Source organism: Vanacampus margaritifer, chromosome 19 (genome assembly GCF_051991255.1).
Source record: "Vanacampus margaritifer isolate UIUO_Vmar chromosome 19, RoL_Vmar_1.0, whole genome shotgun sequence".
Taxonomy (NCBI): Eukaryota; Metazoa; Chordata; class Actinopteri; order Syngnathiformes; family Syngnathidae; genus Vanacampus; species Vanacampus margaritifer.
Genome location: NC_135450.1, coordinates 11,566,983 through 11,594,293, shown reverse-complemented (window position 1 = coordinate 11,594,293; position 27,311 = coordinate 11,566,983). Strand labels below are relative to the sequence as shown.

General features: G+C 39.5%; 2 protein-coding genes across 3 annotated transcripts; one reads left to right on the top strand and one right to left on the bottom strand.

Moving 5' to 3' along the window:
• The first annotated feature begins 543 nt into the window (after positions 1–543).
• Positions 544–15,584, top strand: snx3 (sorting nexin 3). Its single transcript, XM_077552949.1, has 4 exons — positions 544–734; positions 10,401–10,496; positions 10,721–10,845; positions 14,710–15,584. Exons 1-4 carry the CDS (start codon positions 573–575, stop codon positions 14,813–14,815), a joined length of 489 nt encoding a protein of 162 aa, XP_077409075.1. The 5' UTR covers positions 544–572; the 3' UTR covers positions 14,816–15,584.
• Positions 15,585–16,558: 974 nt separating this feature from the next.
• nr2e1 (nuclear receptor subfamily 2, group E, member 1) lies at positions 16,559–26,762 on the bottom strand. Of its 2 annotated transcripts, none has more exons than XM_077552799.1 (9): positions 26,239–26,762; positions 23,583–23,728; positions 23,064–23,151; positions 22,214–22,449; positions 20,568–20,714; positions 19,069–19,165; positions 18,836–18,988; positions 18,641–18,746; positions 16,559–17,453 (listed from the first exon to the last, which is right to left on the bottom strand). In XM_077552799.1, the coding sequence occupies exons 1-9, from the start codon at positions 26,294–26,296 to the stop codon at positions 17,291–17,293; spliced, it is 1,194 nt and encodes a 397-aa protein (XP_077408925.1). In that variant the 5' UTR covers positions 26,297–26,762; the 3' UTR covers positions 16,559–17,290. The 2 variants fall into 2 exon arrangements, with proteins under 2 accessions (XP_077408925.1, XP_077408926.1); XM_077552800.1 differs by having other exon boundaries at positions 18,836–18,985.
• Positions 26,763–27,311: the final 549 nt, after the last annotated feature.

Sequence of the window (27,311 nt, the reverse complement as noted above, 5' to 3'; positions counted from 1 at the left end):
CTTTTATGGAGTATTACTAATATTTACAGAAGAATTTCCACTATTAACAATTCCCTTGACAGCTGACAAATATTTTAAGGATTAATTTTATTATTATTTTTGTCATTATTTTTGTTGTTACGTTTTTATTGTATCCGCCCTGCAATTTGCACAATGTCTAACTGCATATAGTGTAGTGTACAGTATTTATGTTTGTAGTGTGACAACTAATTAGCGGGTTGTAAACAAACCAGGCTGCAGGGTGGTCGGGCACCAGTCAGCTGAAGCTCAGCTGATCAGAAGTAGTGCTGGCAAATTTCAAGCTGTCAAAGTAAGAGACCATTCAACTCCGGAAACGAGGGTGACAATGTCTAAGTGTGGTTTACAGGGTATTAATTTAAAAATTTAACCTCTGAAATAAAACATTTATATAAAGCATTTGTTCTAAACGTCTTCCTTTTCTAGGTTCTTATTTTACGCACACCCAAGCGTTTATTATTTGTTTTATTGTGAAGGCTACTAGCGGAACGTACATATTAGTTTTCAGTTCCGCTTGACAGTACAGCTAGCTTTGTTAAAGCGCAGCGTTAGAAATGGCTGACACTATAGCTGATACAAGAAGGCTCTTTACTAAGCCTCAGAACCTAAACGACGCGTATGGACCACCGAGTAACTTTCTGGAGATTGACGTGAGCAACCCCGAGACCATCGGGGTGGGAAGGGGCAGACACACGACGTACGAAGTCAGACTGAAGGTGAGCTTTCATCATTACTGTAGTTGCTAGTACCGTTAGCCTCTGGGCTATTTACCTAACGTTAGTACACACATACAGGTTGTTAGCGAGTGACGTTGGGACGAAATAACGTTGATAGGTAGGTTTGGTAAAGTAGTTGTGATAAATCAATGCCATGTAAATCGGCATGGGTGAAAACCGTTTCCTGACAGGTTAGCAACATCCGTCAGAACAAGCTACCAACGTTTAGCTACATAGCATTGGATGATGTCTTTGACGAGAATGTGATGCCAAATTTTGTCACGTTCTGTCAACCGAGATCCTATTTTTGTTGCTTTCCTTGGCTTTGACATTTAATTTGTTTCAATCAGGTGAGCACAGCGTCATTTTAAAGGGCACCTGCAAGAACAGCAAAATTGCCTGAGTAAATTACAATTGTACATTTGACAGAAAAAGACCAGTCACTATTAAAGTTGAAACTCTTAATAACTTTGAATTCAGCCACACCCCCATGATCTGGAAATGACCATCGAACTCATGACCAACAGATGGTTGTTTGTACACTCAAGTAATCTCCATGTCCTCTCCACTTTAGTCATATTGATGTGAGCTTTGTTTTTTGTGTTCTGTTGACTGAATGAAACCTCTCTTGCAGCCATTTTTTTCTCAGCGTTATGGCGTAATATATAGTCAAAGTGGTGGGGGTACACAGTCAGCTCAAGTAGACAGGATGCACACTGATCCTCTGACTCACCTCCCTGCAAAGCATTTCCTTCCTCCCCCTGCTGAGGACATTGCAGGGGAGTCGAAGGGCCTCCGTTTGCAGAGAAGCTCCCACAATCCTTTGCTAAACAAGCTGATGACTGAGTAAAAGACATGCGCCTTTTGCCTCATGCTGCAATTGTAACCGCTTGCGCAGCAACGTAAATGTGACGGACAGCATTGTGTAAGTCCAGTGAAGGCTGTTAACGGTCAAACACTTCCACCTGTTGCAAAACACGGACCCTGAGATTGGTTTAACACATTACTTTTACTCATTTGTAAACATCGATACATTACAGACGCCTATTAGCACCAGCAATAACCATATATTAGAAATTCACAGTTTTGGATGACCACAATATAGCTCACTGGTCTTCCTTCATTTGTTTTATAGTCACGGAAAAAATAAACCACTTTTTTTTGAGAATGATGACAACAAAAATATGTTTTGATAAATAGAGTTTAACTTTGCTGAGGGACTTTTATTTATGTTGTATGTTAAAATTACTTCATTACATGAAAAATGCAAGAGATTTATTTACCGTATTTTATTGTGTGAGTTGCTACTTTTCCATGCGCTCTGACCCCTACGGCCAATGTGACGGTGCGGCTAATGTATGTAAATCCACACCAGGTAAGCGCGGCTTATAACCCGTTGCGCGTTATAGTTGGAAAAATACTGTAAGCGTAAACGGGACCTCTAACGGTAAAAGAAGAATTGTGACGATCTCAAAATCAGTTTTGTTCTGATAAAAAAATAATCTAAACACAACTACACAATTTTTTTTTTACCACCTGTCTCCAACCCACCAGTTGAAGATCACTGTTCTATACTAATTCCCACATTTAAACACTGTTATTGTAGCCATTTTTGGACTGATAGTCATTCATATGCAGAGTCTGAAACTTGTCAGCCACTGGGTTTATCTAGTTGCCTCATCTATTATCTCCAAAATGTTCTTTTGGTTAACGCCTCTGTACTTCATGGTTTAAATTGGTTAACCACCCTGATAGATTCTTTGGCTGGCTGCACCTTAAAGATACAGGGCAAGGCAAGCAAAGCATTCTCCAAGCGTCAGAGTTGAAAACGGAGCTACTGTACTTGATGAGCGTGGTATAATTAGCATACACGTGTAATCAGCATTATTATGCATCTCGTACCCCCGTGTGACCCCACTTTGCATAAGACCACAGATAAAGCGGCATGTCCCGCGCTCCTCAATGATTGTGATGTCAACTTTGCTTCGCTTACCATCTTTCATTATAATTTTTGAAATAATTTACTTCAGTTTCAGCATGGCAAACTATTGGTCAGCCTTTCATTGATTTTTTTTTTGGGGGGGGGAGGGGGTCACACTGTTAATCACGATATTCGAGAACCCAAAATGTGTCTGTATATATTTTTTCCCTTTATGCCCACAGCTCATTTGCCGTGCCTCAAGTTCCCACTGCTGTCCCACGTTCCACCCAAAATTGAGAGAGTCCTTGTGGTCGCACTAAGAGAGTCTTCTTAATCCCCTCATTGAGAGGGGAAAGAATGAAATAGGCCAGGCATGTGGGGGACGGGGTGGGGGAGCTGGAGCGTTAACTGCCCGGCCATACACCCTCAAAATCCTCGGAAGGGTATAAAGCCACCCCCCTTCAGCAGCCTTGATCCTGTTTCCACTTATCCTATTTCACTCTCCATGCAGTCACTCGCCTGCTTCGCAGTGAGCTTACACAGATATGGCGATAACTGCTGGCTTAAATGGACAAGATGACTGTATGATGTAAACACCAGCTCAAGGGCTTATTTACAGTATGAAATGATTAAGTCCACACTAAGTGTTACGGTTGGTGAAGGTTGAGAGATGGCGGTGAATCATAAAGTGTTGTCTTTTTCTCCCCTTACCGGAGGCCGGCTATTTACACTGGCTCTCTCCGAGTCAGCCTGCGTAGTCCCTTGTTGACAGGCAGGCTTTACGTTCGTATTCAAATCAATGGGATCAGTCCGCCCTCTTTCACTCCCAGAGATGAAAGCTAACTAGATGCTGAAAGGAGACGGATATCTCATTTTTCCTGAGCGGACTCGTAATGTCGAGGGTCTCGTTGAAGAAGTTGACTTTTGTTCTCATTCAAATCCATTTGTTTTAGCTTGTAATTGAAAACCTGAAATGCCCAGGAGACACACAAAAAGCTTATTTTAGGATGACAAAGCAGGTTTGTGCCAAAAGTGGACATTTTGTGAATATCTTTTAGACCCAGAGGAATCTTTTTGTTATTATTTTGGACGTTGTTAAACACTGCAGTTGACTGGTGAACAGTCCAAGATGGAGCCCGCAGAGGGTCAGCTGTGATGTTCTCCATCTTTACCCACAAGCAGTATAGGTAGGAAATGGGTGGAACTTGTTGGATGACCAAGCTAGCCTAAAGTGCTGACAGTGGTTGAAAAGATGTGTTTTTAATTTTCCGTACTCTGCTGAACTGTTGTCTCCTATATGGTGATATCTCACAAAATTGTAACAAACCTCCTTCATGTAGTCACCTTTCCCCTTTTTCTTTTTAGAACCCGGCTACTGCTGCAGCTGGGATACCTGAAAATGTACATGGTGGAAAGCGACATTGCTTTCAACAGCCGCCGGTCTTAACGTTAACTTAGAAGCGAGTGATTTTTGCAAGCAGGCACCCCGTTTATAGCCTTAGATTTGATAATACTCTGTTGGTTTGGTGCGATTGTTAGATTGTCTTTTCGCACCGCTTCCCTTGGTTTCTGGAGGTCGCATTCAGAACTCTGAACTTCAGGCATCTTGCTTTGTTTTATAGATAGGAGCACATAAAAGGCTTCTTATACTTCTCATCCTCTCCCCATTCTCTTTTGTACTCCCATAGCTTCCCTTGCTTTCTTTCTGCTTTGAATTTGGGTGGTGGTGGTGGTGGGGGGGGGGTGAATTTGGCCATTAATAAAAATGAGTCGAGAAGGAGGGGCGGGGTGGGCGTGCTTGTCAGGCACAGTCAAGTGTAATCCAAAGTCTACAGCATCCTCTTGGACAACTATTTTAATGGAAATGGGGAACATATTGTATCAAGGCTACCATATCCTACTTGAGATGACAGTATCAAAAGTGGGAGTTGATACTATGGTAACAAAGCAGCTTTTTGCCAGCAAGAGAGTGGATAGACTGTCAGAGCGCAGGGGCCGGCGAGCGAGCGAGCGAGCGAGAGAGAGGACACGGCAAGGCGAGAGCAAAAGACCCGTCACCCCAAAGCTTTTGTTCCCAGCCTCTTCTTTCACCATTTCGGAGTATGATGCAATGAGATGGTATTATGTTGCCATTTTTAATGCCATTATTGTGAAAGGGGGGTGGGGGGGCGAGCTTTAGGATGCACACTCTCCAACTTGACTTGATTTATCCTGCTAAAAGCTAATGCGTGGTGGTCTTGAACTCCTCTCTCAGGAGATGAGTGATCTTTGTCCGAGGCTGTTTTTAAAGCCTTCTGCCATTTTCTATGAAACTAAGATATTGTGTCTCACACATTATGCCTCCCTCTCTTCCTATGGAGCATAGATTTCCTTGCACGCTCATAATGGGGAAGTGACGCTGGCTGTTTTCAAAAGGGTAGCTTTATGCAGTATTCCCTCTTTCACTTAGGCTTTTATTACGCCCAACAACGTGCATATCTATTAGCAATGTGACAAAGAGTTCCCAAAAAGGAATCTGTCAAAACTCGAAATGCTGAGTCTGGTTGGAATGGCCACTTCAACCTGAGTTTATGGCACCAAGAATTTTGAAAATCAGACGATGGGTTCTTCTAGGGTAAAAATGGTTATTTTGTGGGATATTACGGACAGAAAATCTGTCCAGACCTTTCTCCTTGAACCTTTCATTTTGTCTTCTACTCAGGGAAGGAAGTTTCGGTTAGAAATATCCAATTAAGAAAGGAAAAAATATATATGTATCCAATTACTCATGCAGGCCAAAATTCCGAGACGTCAACGGATCAAAATTACTGTTATTTCAAATGTTGACATTTGCCTTTAAAAACTGGAAAATGGAAGATTATTGGTGAGAAGAGCGGTGTGGTCAGCACAGTATGTCGTGTACTAAGGCAGTTAATAGTTTTTTGTGACTTTATTGGTCATAGAGGACTTAAGAGGCAAAGATCAAGTGCTGTTTCCGTGGTTTTTTGTTTGTTTTTGTTTTTAGAAAATTCTCCAAAATGACAAAAAAATAATAATAATAATTCTCCAAAATGGTGGTCAGTTGTTGTATCGCTAATCTAGTTGGCTTCCTCCAGTTCAATTTTGAGCAAGCGAGAGAGGCAAAGTGTGGCCTGGTAGACAATTAGCGAAACGCCGACACCTTACCGGGTGAAAGCTGCTCCCCGTGTCAAAGTCGGCACAAGGGCCAGTAAGTCGAGAACAGAGGCCGGGGAAACCTGATCTTTGACTCTGAGGACTCTCACGCACCGCCTTCTTTTGGCTGAGCGAGGCCTCTCACTTTTCACTTTTGTTGTTGCCGTTCCTCCCCCTGTCCTACAGGAGCAATCTCTTAATCACAGGGTTTGAGAGTGCGAAAGGATTTGGAGGCCAGGTGACTTTCTTTTCTTGAACCCTCGTCGCTCGGTTTTATGGTCTTGAGACCCAATTTTTTTTTTTTTTATGTGTGCGCGTACAAACCAGCTCGAATGAATATGCGATTTGCCAACCACCGTATTTCGTTACACGTCGTGTTTGTGCTCAGTTAAGTTTTTTTTCTAGTGTGCACATGATGGGATTAGAGTCACGGCGGTGGCAGATTACCTGTAACTGTGATCTGTTGTGCTGGGGATTAACTTTGCGGCACTCCTCGCTGTGAGGTAACATTACGCAGCGGGGACAAGCGAGTGGAGTTAATGCCAGAGTAGTGGGCCAATAAAGCTAAACTTAATCCACTTCTCCTGTGACCTGGGAAAGAGGACTAAAGAGGAGGGGTGGGGGGGTGGGGGGTTCTCATTGACAACTTCACCTGGGAAGGGAGTTGCAAAGGGAGAACTTTTAAATACTGACACATTTTTGCCACGCGGGGATCAGTTTGGCTTGTTTTTCCCTCTGGGGACTTTAGCACGGTTGTAGAAGATTATGCGTTCAAATCGCATCTCAAGCCTTTCTGAGTAAAGTAGGATGCAGAAATTCTTTTTTTTTTTTTTAAGTCTGAAATTCAAATGCGCAATTCAGGTCCAATATTCATTGCTTTGCACAGCCTTTGACCGCTGAAGTGCTTTAAACTGCTAAATATACCAGACAGTACTGCTCGCTGATTCAGAATGGTATATACAGTACTAAGGGCTTGATTGTTTCCTTTGCTAAACGACCTCAAATATCTGACCCTTAACACTTTTGCGACCTCTCCATCAGAAGACCCTCGAAAAACAGTCGCAGCCTAGTCTCAGATTGAAATTGAATTTTGAAGAGTCGGTCTTTAGCCTTTTTTGGGGGGGGGGGGGGGGGTACAGACGCTCCCCTACTTACGAACATTCGAGTTACGAACAACGGTACATACGAACATGTCTGCGCGCATGTCAAAAAATGTTCGGAGCGTCTGTATTCTAAATGTTTCCCCATCATTCTCTTGCTAGAAACCTACAAAACCTTTCCTTCGCAACTTCTGTCGTGATAGAGTGCAGAGTTTACGTCAACCGGTCTTGGGCTGTTCTGACCACAGCTCTACTATCCAATGGGTGGGGTCCAAACGGGGTAAACAAAATGAACTACAGGAGGTCACACTGCAGTCTGGCATTTCATTTGATCTCTTTTTATTTACTTTCTCGTTCCATCTCCCCATTCGTATATACATACAGCGACAACTCTCTTCTGCCTTCGACGGCTCCGCCCACCTGCAGTCCCAACACAGGCCAGCAGCCAGCCAAGAACGAGCATGAACCAGACCACCAATCAGAAACGTGCGGTGGTGCAGCAACATTTGCCCCGAAGCTTGGCTGGAAGGAAAACGTCTCCGGAACTCGGCGGCCGGCAGTTTACTTGGGCGCCCCGCCCAAGTATTAACATGGCGTGGGGAATGGCTGTCATCTATTAGTTGTTGGTTGACTGAAAGACTTGTGATAATATATATAATATAATATCAAACATTTGATTTTGTTGTAAGGGCAAGACTAGGAAAAGATTGACCTCAAACTGAGAGATTACTTACCTTACACTAAACGATCAAGACAATGGGAGCGCCCTGTGGCTCCAGTGAAACTCAAACTTCCTTCTGTCTTTCAGTTTTTAGTCTGAGAGTGCAAGTGAAAATCGTTAGGTGTAAGACCAGCAACTGTTGGTGTACTGGTCACATTAGTCATGCTGTTGGCTGTTGATTGTTCGGCCAAATAATTGGTTATCAATGTTAAAGTGAACCGGGAGTAGACAAATTACACTCGCCTGATTGCTGGATCAGGCTTTATTTATCCCATGTGTGTAACATTTGGTGGAGACGTGGCAAAATGCTCTTTATTCAGTTTCCGGAATTTAGGTAGAAACACTAAGACCGAGAAGATGACTGGCCAGAGAGAAAACCAGTGGCTGTGTTTTCCCCGTTGAAATGCCACAAAGAGTCTCCAAAGGCAGAAAATCAGACGCATTATTAAAGAGCGAAAGGAATAAAGACGAACAAAACTGAAAGGAGACTATGAGAGCAAAAAAAAAAAAAACACTCCTGCCCTCCCTTCCTCCTCAATTAGTCCAGCGCAGTCCAGATGAAGCTCCCGAGCTCTCTCGTTTTCCAGCTCCTCCTTTATGACCCCCAAACACACACACACTTTTTTTTTTCTTCTTTTGTGTGGCCATTTACTCAGCCTTGTAGTTAACTCTCCATCCCCTTTACGGCAGTTGTAGACATCTGCCTATTGATCAGTGTGCAGTTCATATCTGAACTTATGCCGCACCTACTTGCTCAATTGCTTTGCCATTGTAGCGCTTTCTTCCGTAAATTCTGACCTTCTGTGAAACGCGGCCCGCTATTGAAAACCCTCATTCAGCCCCTCCTCGTTGGTACATTGTCACGGGATGGCCATGTGCTGTCAGGACGAGTGAATAGGTTTGGCATTGTGCTATAATTTGCTGTTTGAGCCAGTGTTCTCTGTCAATGTCGAAACATCTCCCGCCTTTCAAACGAGAACAGCCGGTCTCGAGTGCTCGTCAACAGCAATGGGGGGATTATGCGAGCGTCTCCGCTGCGCTTGCGAACATGCAAAAAAAAAAAATAAAAAAATCGGCAAAACAGTCTGAGTGCGGGAAACCTTGGTGAGCGAAACATAAGTGATTTTTGTCTCCTGGAGGCCAGTTTCAGTAGGTTTGATATATTTTATTTTATTTTGTATAATTTTGCTCTTTTTTTCCTTAAACCTCAAGAAACAAAAATACAATCACTTTTTTTTTTTTACCCACTTGAAACAATGTCAACTGGCTCATGTTTTTATGCGATAAAGTACTTGTCTCTGATTGGCTGTTCACTGTTAAAGGCTTTCATTGGAACACAAAAACCTTATTTCTGAACTTCATGCTCTGATATTGGCCCAAGGTTCCTAAAAGAAAATCACCGGTAAGCAATATTAAAAGCATAAATATATCATTATAATACCTTGAAACTTTGCTTTTATACTTTATGGGAGACTCAAAGCAAATCTTCTCCATGATGCGACGTAGGGATGCGCGGTTAAACGGTACTTATTTGGTATCGGGGTATTACATCATTTAAAACTATACTATACTGCGTTTTGTATGGTACCGGTACTTGCAGCGCCGCCGCTCGCCAAGTGACCTTACCGAGACTCGGAACTAGTCCGAGGAGTTAGCATATAGCAAACAAGTAGCTTCCCCCAAGTAGCTGCGTGGTTTGACCCCCCAGGACATTCTTATTCCCTCCCTCTCGCTCTCTCATATACATATAATTAAAGACACCCCAAAAAAATGTGAAGACAATTTAAGTCTTTTAATGACTTTTTTTAAAGTTGTCTTTTGATTTGGAAAAAGTATCTAACTGCATGCTGGTACCGGAATCCTTACCAAAATGTTGGTATGGTGACAACACTAATGCGACGGGCATCTCAATAATCATGAGAAATTGGAAAAGGTCATTTATTCTGGCCTACGGTTCAAAAAGTGGAATTCATGCATTGTAAAGATTCACTCCTTACATTGCAAAATATTTCGTGATTTTTGTTTTCAAATTTTGATGAAAATACCGCTAAGAAAACCCAAAATTTGCCATCGTAAGAAAATAGCTATAAACAATCAAAATTATTTTTTAATATTGATTAGATTAAAATAAACTATTGTATTTGTAACCTTGGTGTCCAGTGTACCTTTTGCATCAGAAATAAATTGGAAGCCACACCTGCCTCAATAGTGTTGTGGTAATGGCACTCCACCGCATAACTCCACATCCTGAGAAGAGTCATGAATGAATAATAATAATAAATTAACTCTTTAACTGCCAAAAACGTTAAATAACGCTTAGTAAAATCCTATGGAGTGCCAAAGACGTTAAAAGACGTTTTTTTTTTTTTTTTTTCAAAACAGAGGTGAAACTAACCATTTTCTATTGTTGATTACTGAAAAACGGAATAAGGTAGAAACAAACTTTTTTTTCTGATGAAAGATGAGAGTCCAATCTTTCATTTGGTATGATGTGTGTTTCCATAGTCCAAACACAGAATTTTCTGTGGACCTTGAAAGATCAGTCAAAAATGCTTAAATCGGTTGGCACCCACGGCATCCCTTTTCTGAAAACGTCTGGCAGTCAAAGAGTTAATAAAACAAAATGTCATCATACAAACACTGTGCTTTAATACACTGTAGTGTATATTCGTTTATACAGCTTCATGCATTTAGGTACCGGCAATGTGGAATCTCAAAAGGAGTGTCTCCTTTTTTTTTTTTTTAAACCCTTTTCCTTTTTTCCCGCTCAGACTAACCTTCCCATCTTCAAGCTGAAGGAGTCGAGTGTACGGAGGCGCTACAGTGACTTTGAGTGGCTGAGGGCGGAGCTGGAGAGGGAGAGCAAGGTGAGAGGGGGCAGAGCACCTATTTATATGTTCACAGCCCAGCCGACGAATACAAATTTGTGTTTGGTGGTTTCTAGCCTTCAAAATGTTTGGTGCACCTCACGTCCACGCAAGCACCACTGAAATCGATTTACAGAGCGTACATTGAATAAAACATTGGTCGTCGTCTTTGTGCCCATTTAAGCGCTGCTACCAATTTTTCTCGCGGCGTTCTTTTCTCTCAGGTGGTTGTGCCGCCGCTCCCGGGTAAAGCTCTGATCCGGCAGCTGCCCTTCCGGGGGGACGACGGGATATTTGATGACTCCTTCATAGAAGAGAGGAGAAAAGCTCTGGAGCAGTTCCTAAACAAGTAAGCCATCGTCTCAGATTTCGGCGTATACATTCAAACTTCCAAGATTCACTCATTTACTGCCATTGACGGCCATAGACGTCAAAAGATCAATTTCTGCTGGGCTGGCAGTGAATAAGAATGAATCAATTGGACTGTTAAAATGGGTGCTTTCTACCATTAGTAAATATAAAAATAGAAATTTAGAAGAAAACATTTTACAACCGTTATCTGTACAGGCAATGTTTTAAAGTAACATTCTGATTGTGATTTAAAATAATAATAATAACAATAAAAGAGAGCCAGTGGCCATATGATGTCATGTATATTTTTTTCGTGGCAAACATGGAGAGTAGACTACATGGTAGCTCACTTTGCCTTGAGATTCTTCCATGGCCACACACTAGCTTTCCACACAAGTATATGTATATGTTAAAGGGGAAGTCAACTTTAAGTGTTTCTTGACAATAATATGTCATATGTGACCTCACTAGTCTAAACATGACATTCTGATTAATCATACATTTGTGGAAGATGAGCTATGAAGCAATATCCAGCCATTTTTATCCATCTCAGCGGGCGGCCATTTTGCCACTTGCTGTCGACTGAAGATGACATCACAGTTGCTCAGGGTTCAGGTAACGGCCAATCACAGCTTGTTACCGGAGCAACTGTGATGTCATTTTCACTCGAGATGGCTGCCTTCTGATGTTGATTAAAAACTGCTGGATTTTATTACTATTGTATTTTATTCCTGTAGGCATTTTGAGTTTCCGCCTTCCTGACATCATGATTTTTAAAGTTCAGGCGCATCGAAAGTCTCAAACAAAGCACTTTGTGCCAAGTTTCTTCCACTTTTTCATGGTCTCTTACCACCTACAACCCGACATGCTGGCTTCTTCTAATTGCCGTTCTTCTAACAAAGCGCTTTTTTTTTTCTACGCACATTTGATTTGTTTGTGATGTTTAATTTATGATAATTGCAATTCAAATTACAGCGTGTTTGAACGTGATCCGGCGCATCTTTTTGTTTTTTTTCCTCAGCTGCCGAACAATAAAAGTTACCGTGCCAATGTAACTATTTGCTTTGATTGCAGATGTGGTCGTTATTTTTTTTTTTTTTTCCGGCTGCAAATGTACGAATGCTTCGGTTTGAACGTCAAGTGTGCCAAGAAAATTTGAAACCATAAATGTTTTTTTTGTGTGGGTAATTAGGATGTTGTTGCATGCATTCCAGACAATAAAACTCGTCTGTTTAATCATATCATTGTTCATAGTCTGGCTGGCTGCTTTTTGAAATGATTGCGAAGAGGATCTTTTGGAATGCGCAGCTTGATTGTCCCTCAAAACGAATGGAAAAGACACAAACTTCTTCTGACCCCAATGTTTGACGCTTGTAATTTGTTGTAACTATTTCCTATTAGATGTTAAGATGCAAACATAAAATGGCATCGAAACAACCCCCCCCCCCACACCCGCCCGGGTCTCAGGTGCGCGGCGTATTTAGTTGTATAAGCCCTCGTGCGTCATCTGCAGGAACACTGAGTCAAGCCTCATGTCAGAGTGCCTCCAAATTTTAATGGAAGAGGCATAATGACAAATTGATTTTCCCCAAATCATATTTAACGATCGTTACTGTACGCTGCTTTCGCTCTTTGACTGGTTATTGAATCCCTTCCGGAAGTAGTGTTAATTTCGTCAACGAAAACGAAACAAAAATAATTTTGTCAACACACATTTTTCACCGGGATAAAACTAGACTAAAACCCTCACTAATGAACAATAACTGGGACTAAATCAGTATGCATTTTCGTCAACTAATGAAAACGAGACGAAAGTGTACTTCACTTGATAAAAACTGGATTAAAATCTATGGACATTTTAGTTTATGAACAAAAACGAGACGAAAATATGATTTTTGTCAAATCTTGTTTCTACTAATTTGTCACTGTGACGCTGTCATGTGACACACAGTGGACCCCCCCCCCCTTTCAAATCTGCAGCTAGCGAGTGCAACATGGAACAAAAAAATTTAATTATAATTTAACATTAATCCAATGGCTATAACTATCCAACAATAATATTAATCTGACTGCTAACTATTGCTACCTAACTTAATAATAGCCACTTGTTGATAGTAAAATGATTGTCCTGACTAAAACTAGACGGATAAAATGATGTTTTCTTGGACTAAAATAAAGACTAAAATGCTGAAATTATAGTCAACTAAAAGTTGTGATGAAGTTGATTAACTATGTTTAAAAACTAACAAGCGTGATTGAAACTGGACTGAGACTAAATTGTAAAATGGCTGATAAAATGAACACTATCCGGAAGGGTCCAGCTCGCCTTCATTTAATGCACAATAGAATCCTTTATTTCCAAAAGTAGCGCAGGGCGTGTACAAGTCCAAATGCCAAGAGTTCAAAATTAGACTGATTTATTGAAAGCCACCTGAAATATACTAACATTCGTCTGGTTACTTTTAAGAGTTCACTGCTGCTTGCATGATGTATGAGATGGCGTCACTGTCAGCTACTCCAGAAGTAAACAGTCAGCCGTTTTGTCAATACGGCAAATTAAATGATAGGTTCTACACACACAACGAGCAGAAGCCTCCTTGACTCTAAACACAATATTTACCATCAATATTGAAACTTGGGACAAATGTGCCATTCACGCGAATGAGAGCCGCATGCGGAGGCTCCCCTGGCCCGATTTTTTTTTTTTTTTTTTTTCTTACCGTTACCGTACTTTGACCTTTTGTTGCTGGATACTATAAGGATATAAATGGCTCCGAAAATGGATGGATGGTAAACGCTATGACACTTCTGTGTGCAAATGGCCACGGCTCGTTGAAGTGCAGCAATGGTGAGTGATATTTTTTAATCTTTTGTTTTTAATTTTGGTCCTTGAAAACATCTTCACATAAACATGGCTAGTAGCGCTAAAATGTTTGGGTTCCTGCCAAATGTCACTGCTAAGTCAATCGTTTTGCGAGTGATTTATTCTTTTAAGCACGCGACGAGTAGGGAAGAAGCAAAACATGCGACTGTACGTTGTCATTGACCCCTTTTTTGTGTCATCCTCGCACCCCCGCTACATTAGTAGGAAGTGGAATTGAAATATTTTATTCTTTAAAGCTGCAACAACAAATATCTTTGTAGTTTACCAACAACAAAAAGTCAGTATCGGTGTGAAGGAGGAGGAAGTTGATCAGTTATTGGTATTGGTGGAAAAAAATTCTCGTACATCCCTAATAAAATTGAAAATAATTGTATTCATTTCTCAAACGTTATTGTAAATTTGAAGATTAATCCAATGTACGACTGCAGGCGCCAAGATTTATTGAGCTATTCGAACCCTGGTAAGCAAACCATTAGGTGGGTTTCCATCCACCTATTTTTATTTTTATTAGAATTTTCAAGAATTGCCAAAAAGAAACTGAATGGAAACGCCAGAAATTTGAGGAAAAAAAAGTTTACGCTTGGAGGGGGTGGTTTTTGAAGCTTATCAGAAAAAGTGAAAATGGAAACGGGTTTTGCGAAAAAGCGACTACAAGACCGGTTATACGTTGCACGTTTTGACCGATGCTACGTCACACGCCAACAAATGGCGGATGATAAAGTAAGATATGTTTGGGGAAACAAAGAAACACGATTCTTTTTTTTTTTATAATTAATTAAAGGGAAAAAATGAAGCAAAAATCACATTATCAGGTAAAAAAAAAATCTAATTAGCAAATGTACAATATATTTACGTTTGAAGTGATTTTTGCTCTGTTTTTTAAATTCAAATTGACAGCCGAGCCCGCAAACTGGCTTCTCCTTTCCTAATGTTGTGTTGCTTTGAAACCTGTTGTGGTCTTGTGTGTGTTTTTTTCAGAGTGGCCGGGCATCCTCTGGCCCAGAACGAGAAATGCCTGCACATGTTTCTACAGGATGAATCTGTGGACAAGCACTACACCCCGTCCAAAATCAGACAAGCTTAAAAAAAAAAGAGAGAAGATGGCGCAGCCAAGCAACTCGCCCGCCCGCCCTCATCGGACTTGACCCGCCCGTCGGACCACCCAACCCAAAGTACTCCCTCTTCACTGCTTCTGATTCTTCTCAAACAATTTAAAAAGAAAAAAATCACAAAGATAACCCCGCCCCCCACGCCATATATATATATATATATATATATATATATATATATATATAAAAAGAGAGAGAGTGAGAGATATCGCTCACTGCCCCTTTCAGTTACCTCCACTTTATTTTCCCCTTTCAATCGCCGAGAATGTTCACAGCGTCACATGGTCTCTCGATGCCACTAACATGAGTGTATAATTGTATTTATCATCAGCTATGTCTTGAATATATTCCTTTACGTCGTAACTTTGAGACTTTCCATGTGAGACCCGCAGTCGACTCCCAATCTATTGTATAGTCATTATTGGCATGTCGCACATTAGTGGGCCTTGAAATTTAAACGTGTTTGACCCCTCCCCCTGCCCGCCCAAAAAAGGAAGCATGTGAGTGTGTGTGTGCGTGTGTGTGTGTGTGTGTGTGTGTGCGCGTGTGTGTGTGTCCAGCAACCAGCACTTGCCACATTATCGCCATCGCTTTTCTAGGAAGTCAATTTACACAGAGGGAACTGCAGTATTTATACTGGCTATATACGCATTTTGAGATTTATACACTGCTGTGCCATTTTTTTGTTTGTTTTTGTTTATTTTGAAGATTTTCCAATAAAATAGGTAAAATATCAACTGCAAATGTGCATTTTTTTTGTTTGCCCACTTTCAAATGCATGTGTAAGTAGTGCAAGGGCCTAAAAAGGAAATATTCTTTGAATGAAAAGTCAGACTGTCGTGAGAAAACGGCATAAACTATAGTCATAGGAATCATTTGTAGAAAAAAAAAAAAGATGCAATTCTACTTAGATTAAGTTCCAATTTTATGTGAATTTTATCTAGTATAACCAATATCAGAATCGTAATGCACATAATTAAAATGTTAGTATGGTACAAAAAATGACAATGTATTTTTTTCTTCACCCCCTCAAAATTTTGCTCTGAACTCATTTCAGTTTGGCTCTAATGCTCCTTCATCCACATCAGGGTTATAATAGATTTTCTTTATCATTGTAGTTTTTGTTTAGTTTAGACTTTTGATTTGTAAATTCCGTTTTTAGAGTGGGTTTGTTAGTTTTTAATTGTTTGCTTTGTTTTGTTTGTTTATTAGTAACAAAGTAGACTATTTTCTGTACAGTTAATACCAAAGTAATTAAACCCCTAAAGAACGTTTTTGCTATATTTTATTTTTAGTTAATTTTATACTTAAACTGTAGTTTTGAATGTTTTTTTTAACTTATTTTAATTATTTATATATATATATATATATATATATATATATTTATATATATATATATATATATATATATATATATATATATATATATATATATATATATATATATATATATATATATATATATATATATATATATATATATATATATATATATATATATATATATATATATATATATATATATATATATATATATATATATATATATATATATATATATATATATATTAGTGTTTTTGTAATTTTTAAACGTTTGTTTTATTTTGACTGTGGCAACACACCCAATTTCTTTTGAAATTAAAACACTCATTTTAAAAAAATAGACTTGAATCCAGTGTCTTTTATTCATATGGTTTCACCTCCTAAATAGTTATAACTCCAAGTATTTACAACAAAATAAAACCACCATATTCCACAAAACAGCTCCCCAAGTGCTGATTTTTTTTTTTTTTTTTTTTTTAAATCCATGTTAGTGTCTAACTTTTAAGTTGACCGAAACATTTTAAAGTTGTGCCTGGATACAAACATTTAAATACACACACCATCTTTAATTGCATGTCCGTTGAGAACCTCTCACCTCCTTTCCCACAGTAGTCATTTCCTCTTCGTTGCCGGGTGCGTTTGATTTCGACACCGGATCAGGAGGCCCCTTTCGTCCATACTCGTGCGTCCTTTTTTTTTTTCTTTTTTTTTTCCACCATTGGGATTGAACACAGCAATAAAATATTAAATTGGTCGTCAAGCTCATTGGTCTCATAGACACTTGCAGTAATTTTCACATGTCACATATCTTTGTCAAATCACTTGGCAGCTGCTCCCCAGAGTCTTGAGTCATCTGTATTTATACATGAATAGCTTTCCTCTGTCCACTCCAGTGCTTCTTTAAAGGCAAATCTATTATGGTAGTTACACTAATCCTTTAACTAGCTCTCCTGTTAACAGGCTAGTTGATGAACTTGTTTTCTTGACGTGTTTCCTTTCAAACAGATGTGTTTCTGCTAACCCTACGGCCCGCTGGCCGAGTCTCGAGGGGGGCTGAGGTGGCCCCGCCCCCTCACGTTCAAGTCTTTTCTTTTCCTCCAAGCAGGCGAGTTGACTGACCGCTGAGGTCATATGTCGCTGGATTTGTACATGTCGGAGAGGAGCCTGGTGATGGGCACGTTGCCGATGGTCTTCTTGAAGAACACCTCCTCGATGGTGGACGGACCGACCGATCGCAGGGACGGCAGGAGCAGCAGCAGCTTGCCGAAACGGCACGGTTGAGTCGGGTACCTGCAGCGCATCGCAGGGGTTCAAGAAATACTTCAAAGAAGCTGATATATTGATGAATAAGACACAATCCAGGTTTTTACATTTTAATATCTTAATTCTACACCTCTTGTTTATTTTGGGTGTAATTCCACTGTCAGCCACTAGATGACAGCACACTATTTGGTTTGACATGTGAATTTTAAAGGAGAAGATGGGCCAACTTCCTGTTTTCAATTTCAAGCTCAGCCTAGTTTTTGCTGAAGATGATTCAATATTAAATCCTCTGTAATCCTGCTTTTTTCGCCAACAGAAAGCAATTGCTATAGGTTTGTTTTATAATCTACTTCTTCCAGGATGATTATTGATGTATATTGTGAGATGAATGAATTTGTTAGTTTGGGAAAAAAAGAGGATTTGTCACTGTATACCAGAGGTGTCCAAACTACGGCCTGGGGGCCATTTGTAGCCCGTTGTTCATTTTCTAGCGACCCTCAGCATATACAAAAAAATAGCTTTTGCGCAGCCTTCTTTTCTAGATATGCAAAGAAACCATTTAAAACTCAAACAAAAATACTTCTATTTGTAATGTAATGAAGTCAGATATTTCAGCCTCAGAAGCAAAAACTTTTCCTCCATGCTCAAATTAACTATGATCCTTAATAAGCACTTATTTCAAAAAACTTCATTTTATTACCAATTACCGATACAAGGGTGTGCACCACCCCAAAAATCATGAAAAATCCCAAACTCTTTGTCTTTTTAAAAAATAATTAAAAACCCACTAAAATAACTATAGTACATAATTGATTGACTTAATAGTTTTAGCGTTTTTCACTCATTCACTGCCATTGACGCCTATAAACGTCAAAAATTAATTTTAATTATTTCTATTAGTTTTAAAAACAAGAAAATAAAAACTTAGACATTTTTTTTTAATAATCTTTTTTTTGAAAGAAGAAACAAAAAGATTACAGTATTTTAAAATTAGGGGCGTCAGGCGATTAAAATTTTGACTTCAATAATTAACTCACGATTAATAACAAATGTTATATCTGTTCTAAATGTACTATAAAAAAAATTCTAGGTTTTCATACTCTTGTTAACAAAAGTGGAAACAAGTTTTAAACTAATATGAATAGTTCAAATGAATTTTGACGTCTATAGCCGTCAATGGCAGGGAACGAGTAAATAAAGGCCAGCAGTCATACCTGGTGTGAATGTAGCTGTTGAGCGTGAGCTGCGCCTCATCCTGCAGCGCGGCAATAGCGCTGGCGTTGCGGAAATTTCTCAACTCGGCGCCGCCCTGCGTTGGAACTGTTACCACAAGAGGCGGGACTGTTACAATACAAATACAAATGATACGAGTCTGAGGTTCGTCAAGAACCAACGGCCTTGGATCTCACCGGCTTTGAACGTGACGATACATTTCAAACAGGCGAACTCGGTGGCGTCCAACCGCATCTGTCGGAACCTGGTGACCACCTCTTGGAGCGCTTGGATCTCGGACATGATCTTGTTCATCCGCTGGGATTCCGTATTTTCCGTGTTCATCCCTGCTGATGACGCCATGTTATGACACGGGAAGGCGGCGAGGCGCGCAAAGGCCTTCTACAACGAGCGTGTCTCGGTTCCATACCAGAAACGGCGAGTAGGGTCGTCGAGTCCACGGGGATAGCCCATTGCGCGATGCCCAGGACAAACAGTTCCCGCCACGCGTCCTCCAACAGAATCAACTGCAAAGATGACGGTTTCTTTGGGTTACATTTTTAAAGACAACTTGGAACAAATACAACGGCTTCCACTCTTCTGGGAGGACTTTTAACACGGATTTTGGAGTGTTTCTGTGTGAATGAATGTCTGCGCATCATTGTTCGGGTTCGTCCCAATGGTCCCCAAGATGAACATCAATATGTGAAGCTGGTCTAATGCAGAGATAGACCGATATGGGTTTTTCAGGGCCGATACCGATGCTGGTTATTAGTAGCCAAGGAGGCCGATAACCGATATTTGGAGCCGATATTAATTTTCAGTGAAAGGCTGAGGGGAGTATGGGCGTTATTTTTATTTTATTTTTATATATATACAAATGCCAATATTGACTCTGTTGCAATGTCTGTAATCAACAATTTTTCTGACTTTTCCAAATGTTGATTTTTTTTTTATTATTATTTTTTTTTATCGTAGATAATAAGCACCTGTTTAAATTTCTAACAAAATGTTCAGGGAGCTCCCAAGGTTATCAGTAGTGTTGTTCCAATATTGGTATCGGGAGCGGCCCCCGTGGTATCGGCAAATACTGACAAGTAACACGGCGATACCATTATTTCTGACGCTAATATAGGACTTTGAATGCAGCATCTTGTGTATTGCTTGTGCACGACGTTCACCGACGTGCACCGTGTTCACTGCATGCCGAGCCAAGGTATCCTATTGGCCCTGGCCTTGAATGCTGTCAACCAATGGCAGGGCAGCTTTTTCATGTTAGTAAAAAAATAACTAGGTATCGGTACGCCGATACTGCAAAACTGGGTATCGGAACAACACTAGTTATCAGTACATCTTAAAAAGTGAAATGGAAACTTAAACAAGTACATATATATCATAGCTCTCTATAGTTTTCTACATTAATTATTTTTTATTTTTTATTTTTTTATGGTTCTGAAGGTTCCCAGGGTCAGCAGGATCTCATATAAAGTTAACTGAATTTTTTTAGATTTATCTTTATTTTTTTATTTATTTTTTCAAAGACCGATACCGGTAGGACAACCCACGGTTACGCATGGTCTTGGTAGAGTCTTCAAGTGGAATTGAGGCTTTAGCCGAGCTTTACAGACCACAGACAAAGGCTGATGCTGATGGATATTTCCAGATGACATATTGTCACAATTGTTGTATGATATCTACTTGCATCACTCGTGGCTCCAAGACCCTTGGAAAAGAGCTTGCGGAGATGACTTGCTTTAGTGATGGGGCTTTTCCTACATTCATGAAACCACATTGCCGATTCCTTTGACACATGTCAACCAAAGCGATCATGTTTGAACCCCCCTGGGCCTCCTCTAATCCTTCCTCCCCCTCCCCCCACGCGCCCCGCTCTTGTTTGCCTTAATTCCTGTCACGCGCCGTTAAACGTACCTGGTCGGATAAGGGGAGCGTGGAGAAGGCGGGCACGCTTTTGGCCCACTTGATACTCATGAAGAGGAGGCGAGCCGCCGACTCGCACACCGACTCGGTGGCCACCTCGTACAGGTACATGGGGGTGGCGCTGACCTCGTGGGGGTACTGCGGGCGGGGACAAACGAAAGGATGCCGTCATCGCCTCGGAAACAGTGGGACTCATTGTACGCGGCAAAGGTCAAATTCCAAGCCACGGCACCTGCTTTTTAGCGACGAATTAGTGTTGCTTGCGGCGGATTTGCAGTGAGAAATCTAATTGGCGGATTTGTGCCTCTTAAGGGCTAAATCAGGGAAAGAATTTCAACTTCTAACCCTGATGGGGAAAAAATATAATCGTATAGATAATAATTATACAAATTTCCACTCAATGTTGAACTTGACTTTTTTCATACAGTCAATTACATTTGCAAATAATAAAACATTTTTGTTTCACATTATGTTCTAGCGCAAGGCCCATTTAATTAATTTATTTATTTATTTTTGCCACTTTGGTTGAATTATTTTTCTCTGGGTAAAAAAAAAAATCTGAATACCTGAGGTGTGAGTTAGGCTACAGCTTGCTTGTAAATCTCTTTTTGTTAATGCTATAAATAATTTGTAAATTCAGTTATATGATCATTATAACATAAGTCAACAATTAAGTGTGGCCTCACTATTTGGCAAGTAACAGGCAGTTCTTAAGGCTTTATAAAGGGTGAATAAACCAAATAACTCATTAACTTCATATTATTGTAGAAAGGACCCACGCAGCTAAATTTGGGTTCACTATTTGGCAAGCGGCAGGTCACTCCTGTTCATCGTATTCAATGACTTGATGCCCTTTATTAATACTTGATAAAGAGTTAATAACTTATTTATAAACCTTCGAATTATTTTTAACATGGTAAGAAATAGACAAACACAATATTTGGAAAGTAAGCATGTATTCACATTGTTTTTATGAAATGACTTGTGGCACTTAAGATTTAAAATGTTAATGTACTAATTAATAACCAGTTTATGATCCAAAATTGGTACGTAAAAGGACTTGGTTCACTATTTGGCAAACAGCAGTCACCCTCGCTGCTCTTATCTAGTGAGTTGTTACATACTATTCAATATATTAATAAATATTTCATATTACAGTATTGTGAAAACATCACTCAACGTGGGCATAATTTAAAAAGTAAAATTAAAGTTTTGCTATTCTCGTTTAAGGACTTTATAATGTAGTCATAAACTAATAACCAGTTTATAAACCCGTCATATTACTGTCTGTAAACTGATACAAAAAAGGCCTAACCATGGGCTCACTATTTAGGAAATGATTTTTTGACGCTTTCTCAAGGCTTTATAAAGTATTCACACGTCATCACAAGCATATATTCTTTATCCTCAGTGAAAAATAACAAATGATGAATTATAGTGGTTTAGTAAAAGTGTTCTTTGTTTATCTCAATGACATTATTATATTTCCGTCCGATATAGCCAAGTTGCGCCAAATGATGATGCACAAACAGGTTCATTAATTACATTTGATTTAATTATTATGTTTTTTTATTTGTTTGTTTTGACGCTTTGAATTATTTGCTCAAAAAAAAAATTGGGGGGGATTTGATTATTACCTTGGGTGTGGGCTGCGCCAAGCCCACGATGGTCTGCCTCTCTGGCGTACTGGCCACCGTACTCATATCCAAAGTGTGAGGCTCCAGTTGCGTGACGGTAGTGAAGAAGGGGGGGCCCGGCAGAGAGGAACCCGGGAAATGCCCGGATGACCCGTTGACCTCTTTATGACCTCGGAAGTACAAGGCCACCTGTTTTCGGATGGTGGACGTTCGGGGTCCCCTTTCGTGTTGAACGGCTGGAAATTGCACGGCAGACATCCAAATTATTCTTCAGTAAAATCATCTGGAAAATGTAATTCCATAAAAAAATATATATATATATATAGTTTCGTTGATTCAAATGTAATGACATTTCCCATATTTTGTCTGAATTTGTATTTTCCAACTTTTAAAATATTTAAATGTTACTGTTTGCATTTAATTTTACCTTTTGGCTCTATTGTGGACATTTTGGTCACTTGCAGCAAACTTTTTTTTTATTATTATTATTTAAATGGATTGAATCATACAATTTGGATCTAATTGAGTTGATTCCAGACTTGACACTTTTACTGTCCTAAAAAAGTACTATATCAAAACACACACACACACACACACACACATATATATATATATAGTCTACTAGCTAACTTAAGTGCATCATAATGAATTCTTCGCGACCGCTGATTTAGCCACCAGGGGGCAGTATAAGCCATGCAGAGTGCAGACACTAACGAAAAAGAACTTTCCACCTCTGTTAAAGTGATTTAGTAATAGTCGTTTTTTCTAGGTGACAAAATGACGGATTTTTTTTTTTTTTTTTTTACTTTTAAAAATGACACACACAAAAAAAATCAACAACAATGTTTACCGTCTTTATTCATGTTGACTTCCAGGCACTTTTTCAAGCGGCACGCCCGGCATTGGTTTCTGTGAGTTTTGTCCACAGGACACCCACCCTACACACACACACATACACACACGCACGGAAAAAGTGTGTTATCATATAATAGCCGAAACGCTCCTCTCCTTACTATTATCTTCCCAGGAGACCAATTTCCAGGTGCTATCATCATCATTTATCGACCCCCCTCAATGCAGCCTCATTGCAGGGGGGGAGGGAGGCTAGGAGGGGTGGGGGTGGGCTCGGAGGGCTAAGTACTATCCCGCCCCCTGCTCCTTGAATCCTCGCTTTCATCACATTAGATTGGATTACACCTGATAAATTACAACGCACCGGCGCGTTCAGCTATTTAAACGCTGCCAGCTGGATGCGTTCAGGCACAGCTGGGAAACGGCGCTAACTGAGTGAAACTGTCTCGCCAAGGCGCATTCGGTGAGGGGGGGAAAGGGGACATATTTAAGCGAGTTGGTGGTTGGGTGGTCCTACCTGAGAGCCAGACTTGCACACGTAAGTTCTGTTTCGACGAATGCTCCTCTTGAAGAAGCCCGAGCAGCCGTCGCAGGCGTAGACGCCGTAGTGCTTGCCCGAACTGCGGTCTCCGCACACTTTGCACGGGATGTCCAAAATGCGACCTGAAGTGGCGGTTTGGAAATGAAAGAAGTCATTTCGGCAATTCAAGCAACATTTCATAACTCTTTTGTATTGTAAATATGAATGGAAAATTTTAAAAAAAAAGTCATTATACAGCTCCAAATAATGATTTTAAAGCTTGTATTTCCGGATTTGTTGTAGTATTTGAACTCGCCATTTTCTTTTGGATGAGCCATGCATCCCTTCGTTTTTTCATTGAGTCAGCACATAATTACTTTAGTTACTTTTTCAAAATTGTGATCAAAAAAATAATTATCATAGACAAATGTTATTTTCATTTGTCTATAATTATATTAAACTCTATCGCTCTCTTCAATTCAGCAGTGCTTTTTTTCTTTATATATATAAAGAAATATATATATATATATATATATATATATATATATATATATATATATATATATATATATATATATATATTACTTGATGGAATTAATTAAATTCATATGCCATTATAAATTAACTTTTTATTACATTTATGCACTTTTTGCATTTTTGAAAAAATAATCCCTCCATCCATCATTTTTTCAACACTTAAAGTTTTTTTTAAAATTCTAAATCTTTAAATCAAATCCTACATTATTACGCATTTGCTATACCAATCTACTTTTCTTGTAATGTAATAATGTGTAAAAAATCCCACTTGTCTATAATTGATAAAAAACTATATTTTATATTATGATCTACTTTATTGCATTATAATTTATCACAAAAATAAACATTTGGTTCAAATTGAAATTATTCTCTATTATTAATCTATTATCTCACTCATTTATCACTTTATTTACTTTTCCCATGTTTATTCCTAATTAGTCACATTTCATACATAGGCATAATAGATTTTTTTGATTTTTGATTTTTTTTTTACATTTTTATTATGGCACAATTTGGTTAAATCAAATCTCGCTCTCTCGCTCTCACTCTCTCACTCACTGGTCAGTGGCCCTCAGACCATGGGAATTCAGTGCACACATTTTCCAGAATAAAGGTAGGAAAGCGTCATAACCGGGCCCTGTAAAACAATGGCCAGGGGGGCCACAATGGAGACATTAATGGGATGGGGGGTGTTAACTTAATGATTTTGTCCCATTGAAGCTCGTCTGACTGGCCGCATCTCGACAAGCTGCCAACTCCCCCTCATAATGGGACTCGACAGCTGCTTTATCCGGCGGGTCTATAGGCCCCGGGATTAGGCAGTGACACCGCCCATGACAATCATGCGCACCAACTCGTTTCAACCAAACTCAAATCAAGTAGATGGAAATGGACTCCCGTGTTTGATAGAGAAAAAAAGTGACGTTTTTTTTTTGTATTCAAATCTATACAGAAAAAAAAGTGTATGCAGGGCTGGGTTATGGTTGGGGTGGGGGTGGGGGGGGGGGGTGGCGTCTATGTAATTCCACTGACGTTTTGCCACCTGCTCGCTGATTCACCAGTGACCCGTCCAAAAGGGTAGCATGGGAATAAGCAGCAGCAAAGAAAATTCTCTCCAGGGAAGGCTTATTATCATCAATTATAAAGCCTTCTTTTATTGTTATGATTGTTTTTTTTTTTGTTTTTTTTTAACCTGGCGATGAGTAACTTGACTTGAATGGATTAAAAGGGATCGTGAGATTGATTCACAAACATTTTAGGAGGGGAAAATTAACGCGAATGAAATAAAAACAATCATTTTAAAGAGGAAAAAAATCTCGCTTTTTATTTTTTACTCACTAATCATTATTTTGTGTGCGTCAGGGATAGAATAATAAAACGTTATTATATGGCCTAAACGCAACAAGTTATACGGCAGTGTGGAAAGGACAAAATTAGAGTTACTAGTGTATTATTCTAAATTGTATATTTACTTTATCAAATGTTAGGGATAAGGAGTTGAGGGGGAAATGTTTTGACTTTAAAAATGCATATTTCGATGACCTGAGTGGATATAGCCCAATTGAAATTTTCAATTAGCCAACTGTGATTTATTGGAATTAATTACAAGGCCTGATTTGAGAAATATTTGGTCCGTTTTTTATGCATTTTTTGGAATTATTTTTCATGCAAACATTTTGTCCAAATTGCATTTAAAAGGGTAGTTTTAAAGTGTTTAAATTAAGATAAGACGAGGAATTAAATCATTACAAGATAAAGCTCTGTTGCTGTTGGCTATACACCCTTAAAACTGATGGGCCCCAAAAAAAATAATCAAATAAAATAGACCGACCCATGTGGGTTAATTTTACAGTTTGGTACAAAACCACCCCCAAGGTTGGTTGAGATTAAGTCCATTTCGGACCCAAAATGGGACGTTTTTGACCCATGCAGCATTTTAAGAAAAGAGAAAATCATCACATTCAATTAGTTTTGTTTTAAAACAGTTTGAATTGATTTTTTTTAATGCACCATATATTTCGCAACAAACGAATATTAATGTAAATTGAGCCTGCTTTCAAATACATTATTTTTTTTCATGTTCACATTTTTTTTCTTGGGGAAAAGTGCCACTTACTTGACTTGACATTAAGAATATCCAAACAGCCACTTGTTGAGCCGGCAGCTTTGCTCATCGTGGATGCTCAAATGATGAAAGTTCGAGTTGTAAAAACGTCCCTTAAAAAAATGATCAATAATAAAATAAAATAAAAATAAATAAAAAAAAGTGATAATTTTTGATCTCGCTCTTGTAGCTTTCAGTCGCCCCGCCAAACTTCCTCAACGAGTCCACGCTCAGCACGCACGGCGGCGCATGGTCCCACTCCCAAGTCCGCGCAACCGGCGAACCAGACCGACTCGCAGCCCCTCGGCAGCCCGGCGAAAGTGACCTGTCGGCGGCAGCGGTCGTTGCGCAACAGGCGGCAAGTTTGGAGGCCGCCGGATGGAGGGAACCAAAAACAAAACCGAACCCAAAGTGTTGTTTTTTGGGGGGGCCGGTGAGTCGTGGCCGCAGGTGTGACTTTGTGCTGCGACTTGGCCCGAATAAATCAAGCCTGCTAATATTTAGCACAAGTGTCAGGGGGAGGCTCGAGGGTGGAGATCTCCACTTCCTTCATCCACTTGGCTTTCCACGACAAACTGCGCCATGACGTCACTCTCTCTCTTTCTCTCCCTCCCTCTCTCATTCATTGATCCCAAGGCACTGCCCACAAGCCACTCTAATGTTTTTCCCCCTTTCTTTGCAATTTAGTAAAGCCACACTAGCAAGAAAAACAAACAAAACAAAACCTGCAAAGAAATTCCTCAAGAAATGGAACAGTATCTTTGTGCATACAAAATACGGATACGCTTTGGCCTATATTTTATTGTTCGATGTGACATGCATGTGCTAATACATAAAGTTTTAAATCCATTAAAGAGCAGAAATTCTTATTTTTTTTTATCATTAAAAAATAAGCACAACAAATGGCGATACGGGTTTTCAATGCAGCAGCTGCTTCCTTTTTAAAAACAATTTATTTATTTATTAATGTACTAATGTATTTATTTTTAAATCTTTGATATGTAAAAAAAAAAAAACTTACAATGACATGATGGGGATGGAATGTTTTTTATTACTATTATTATTATTTTTTAAATCATTTCCCA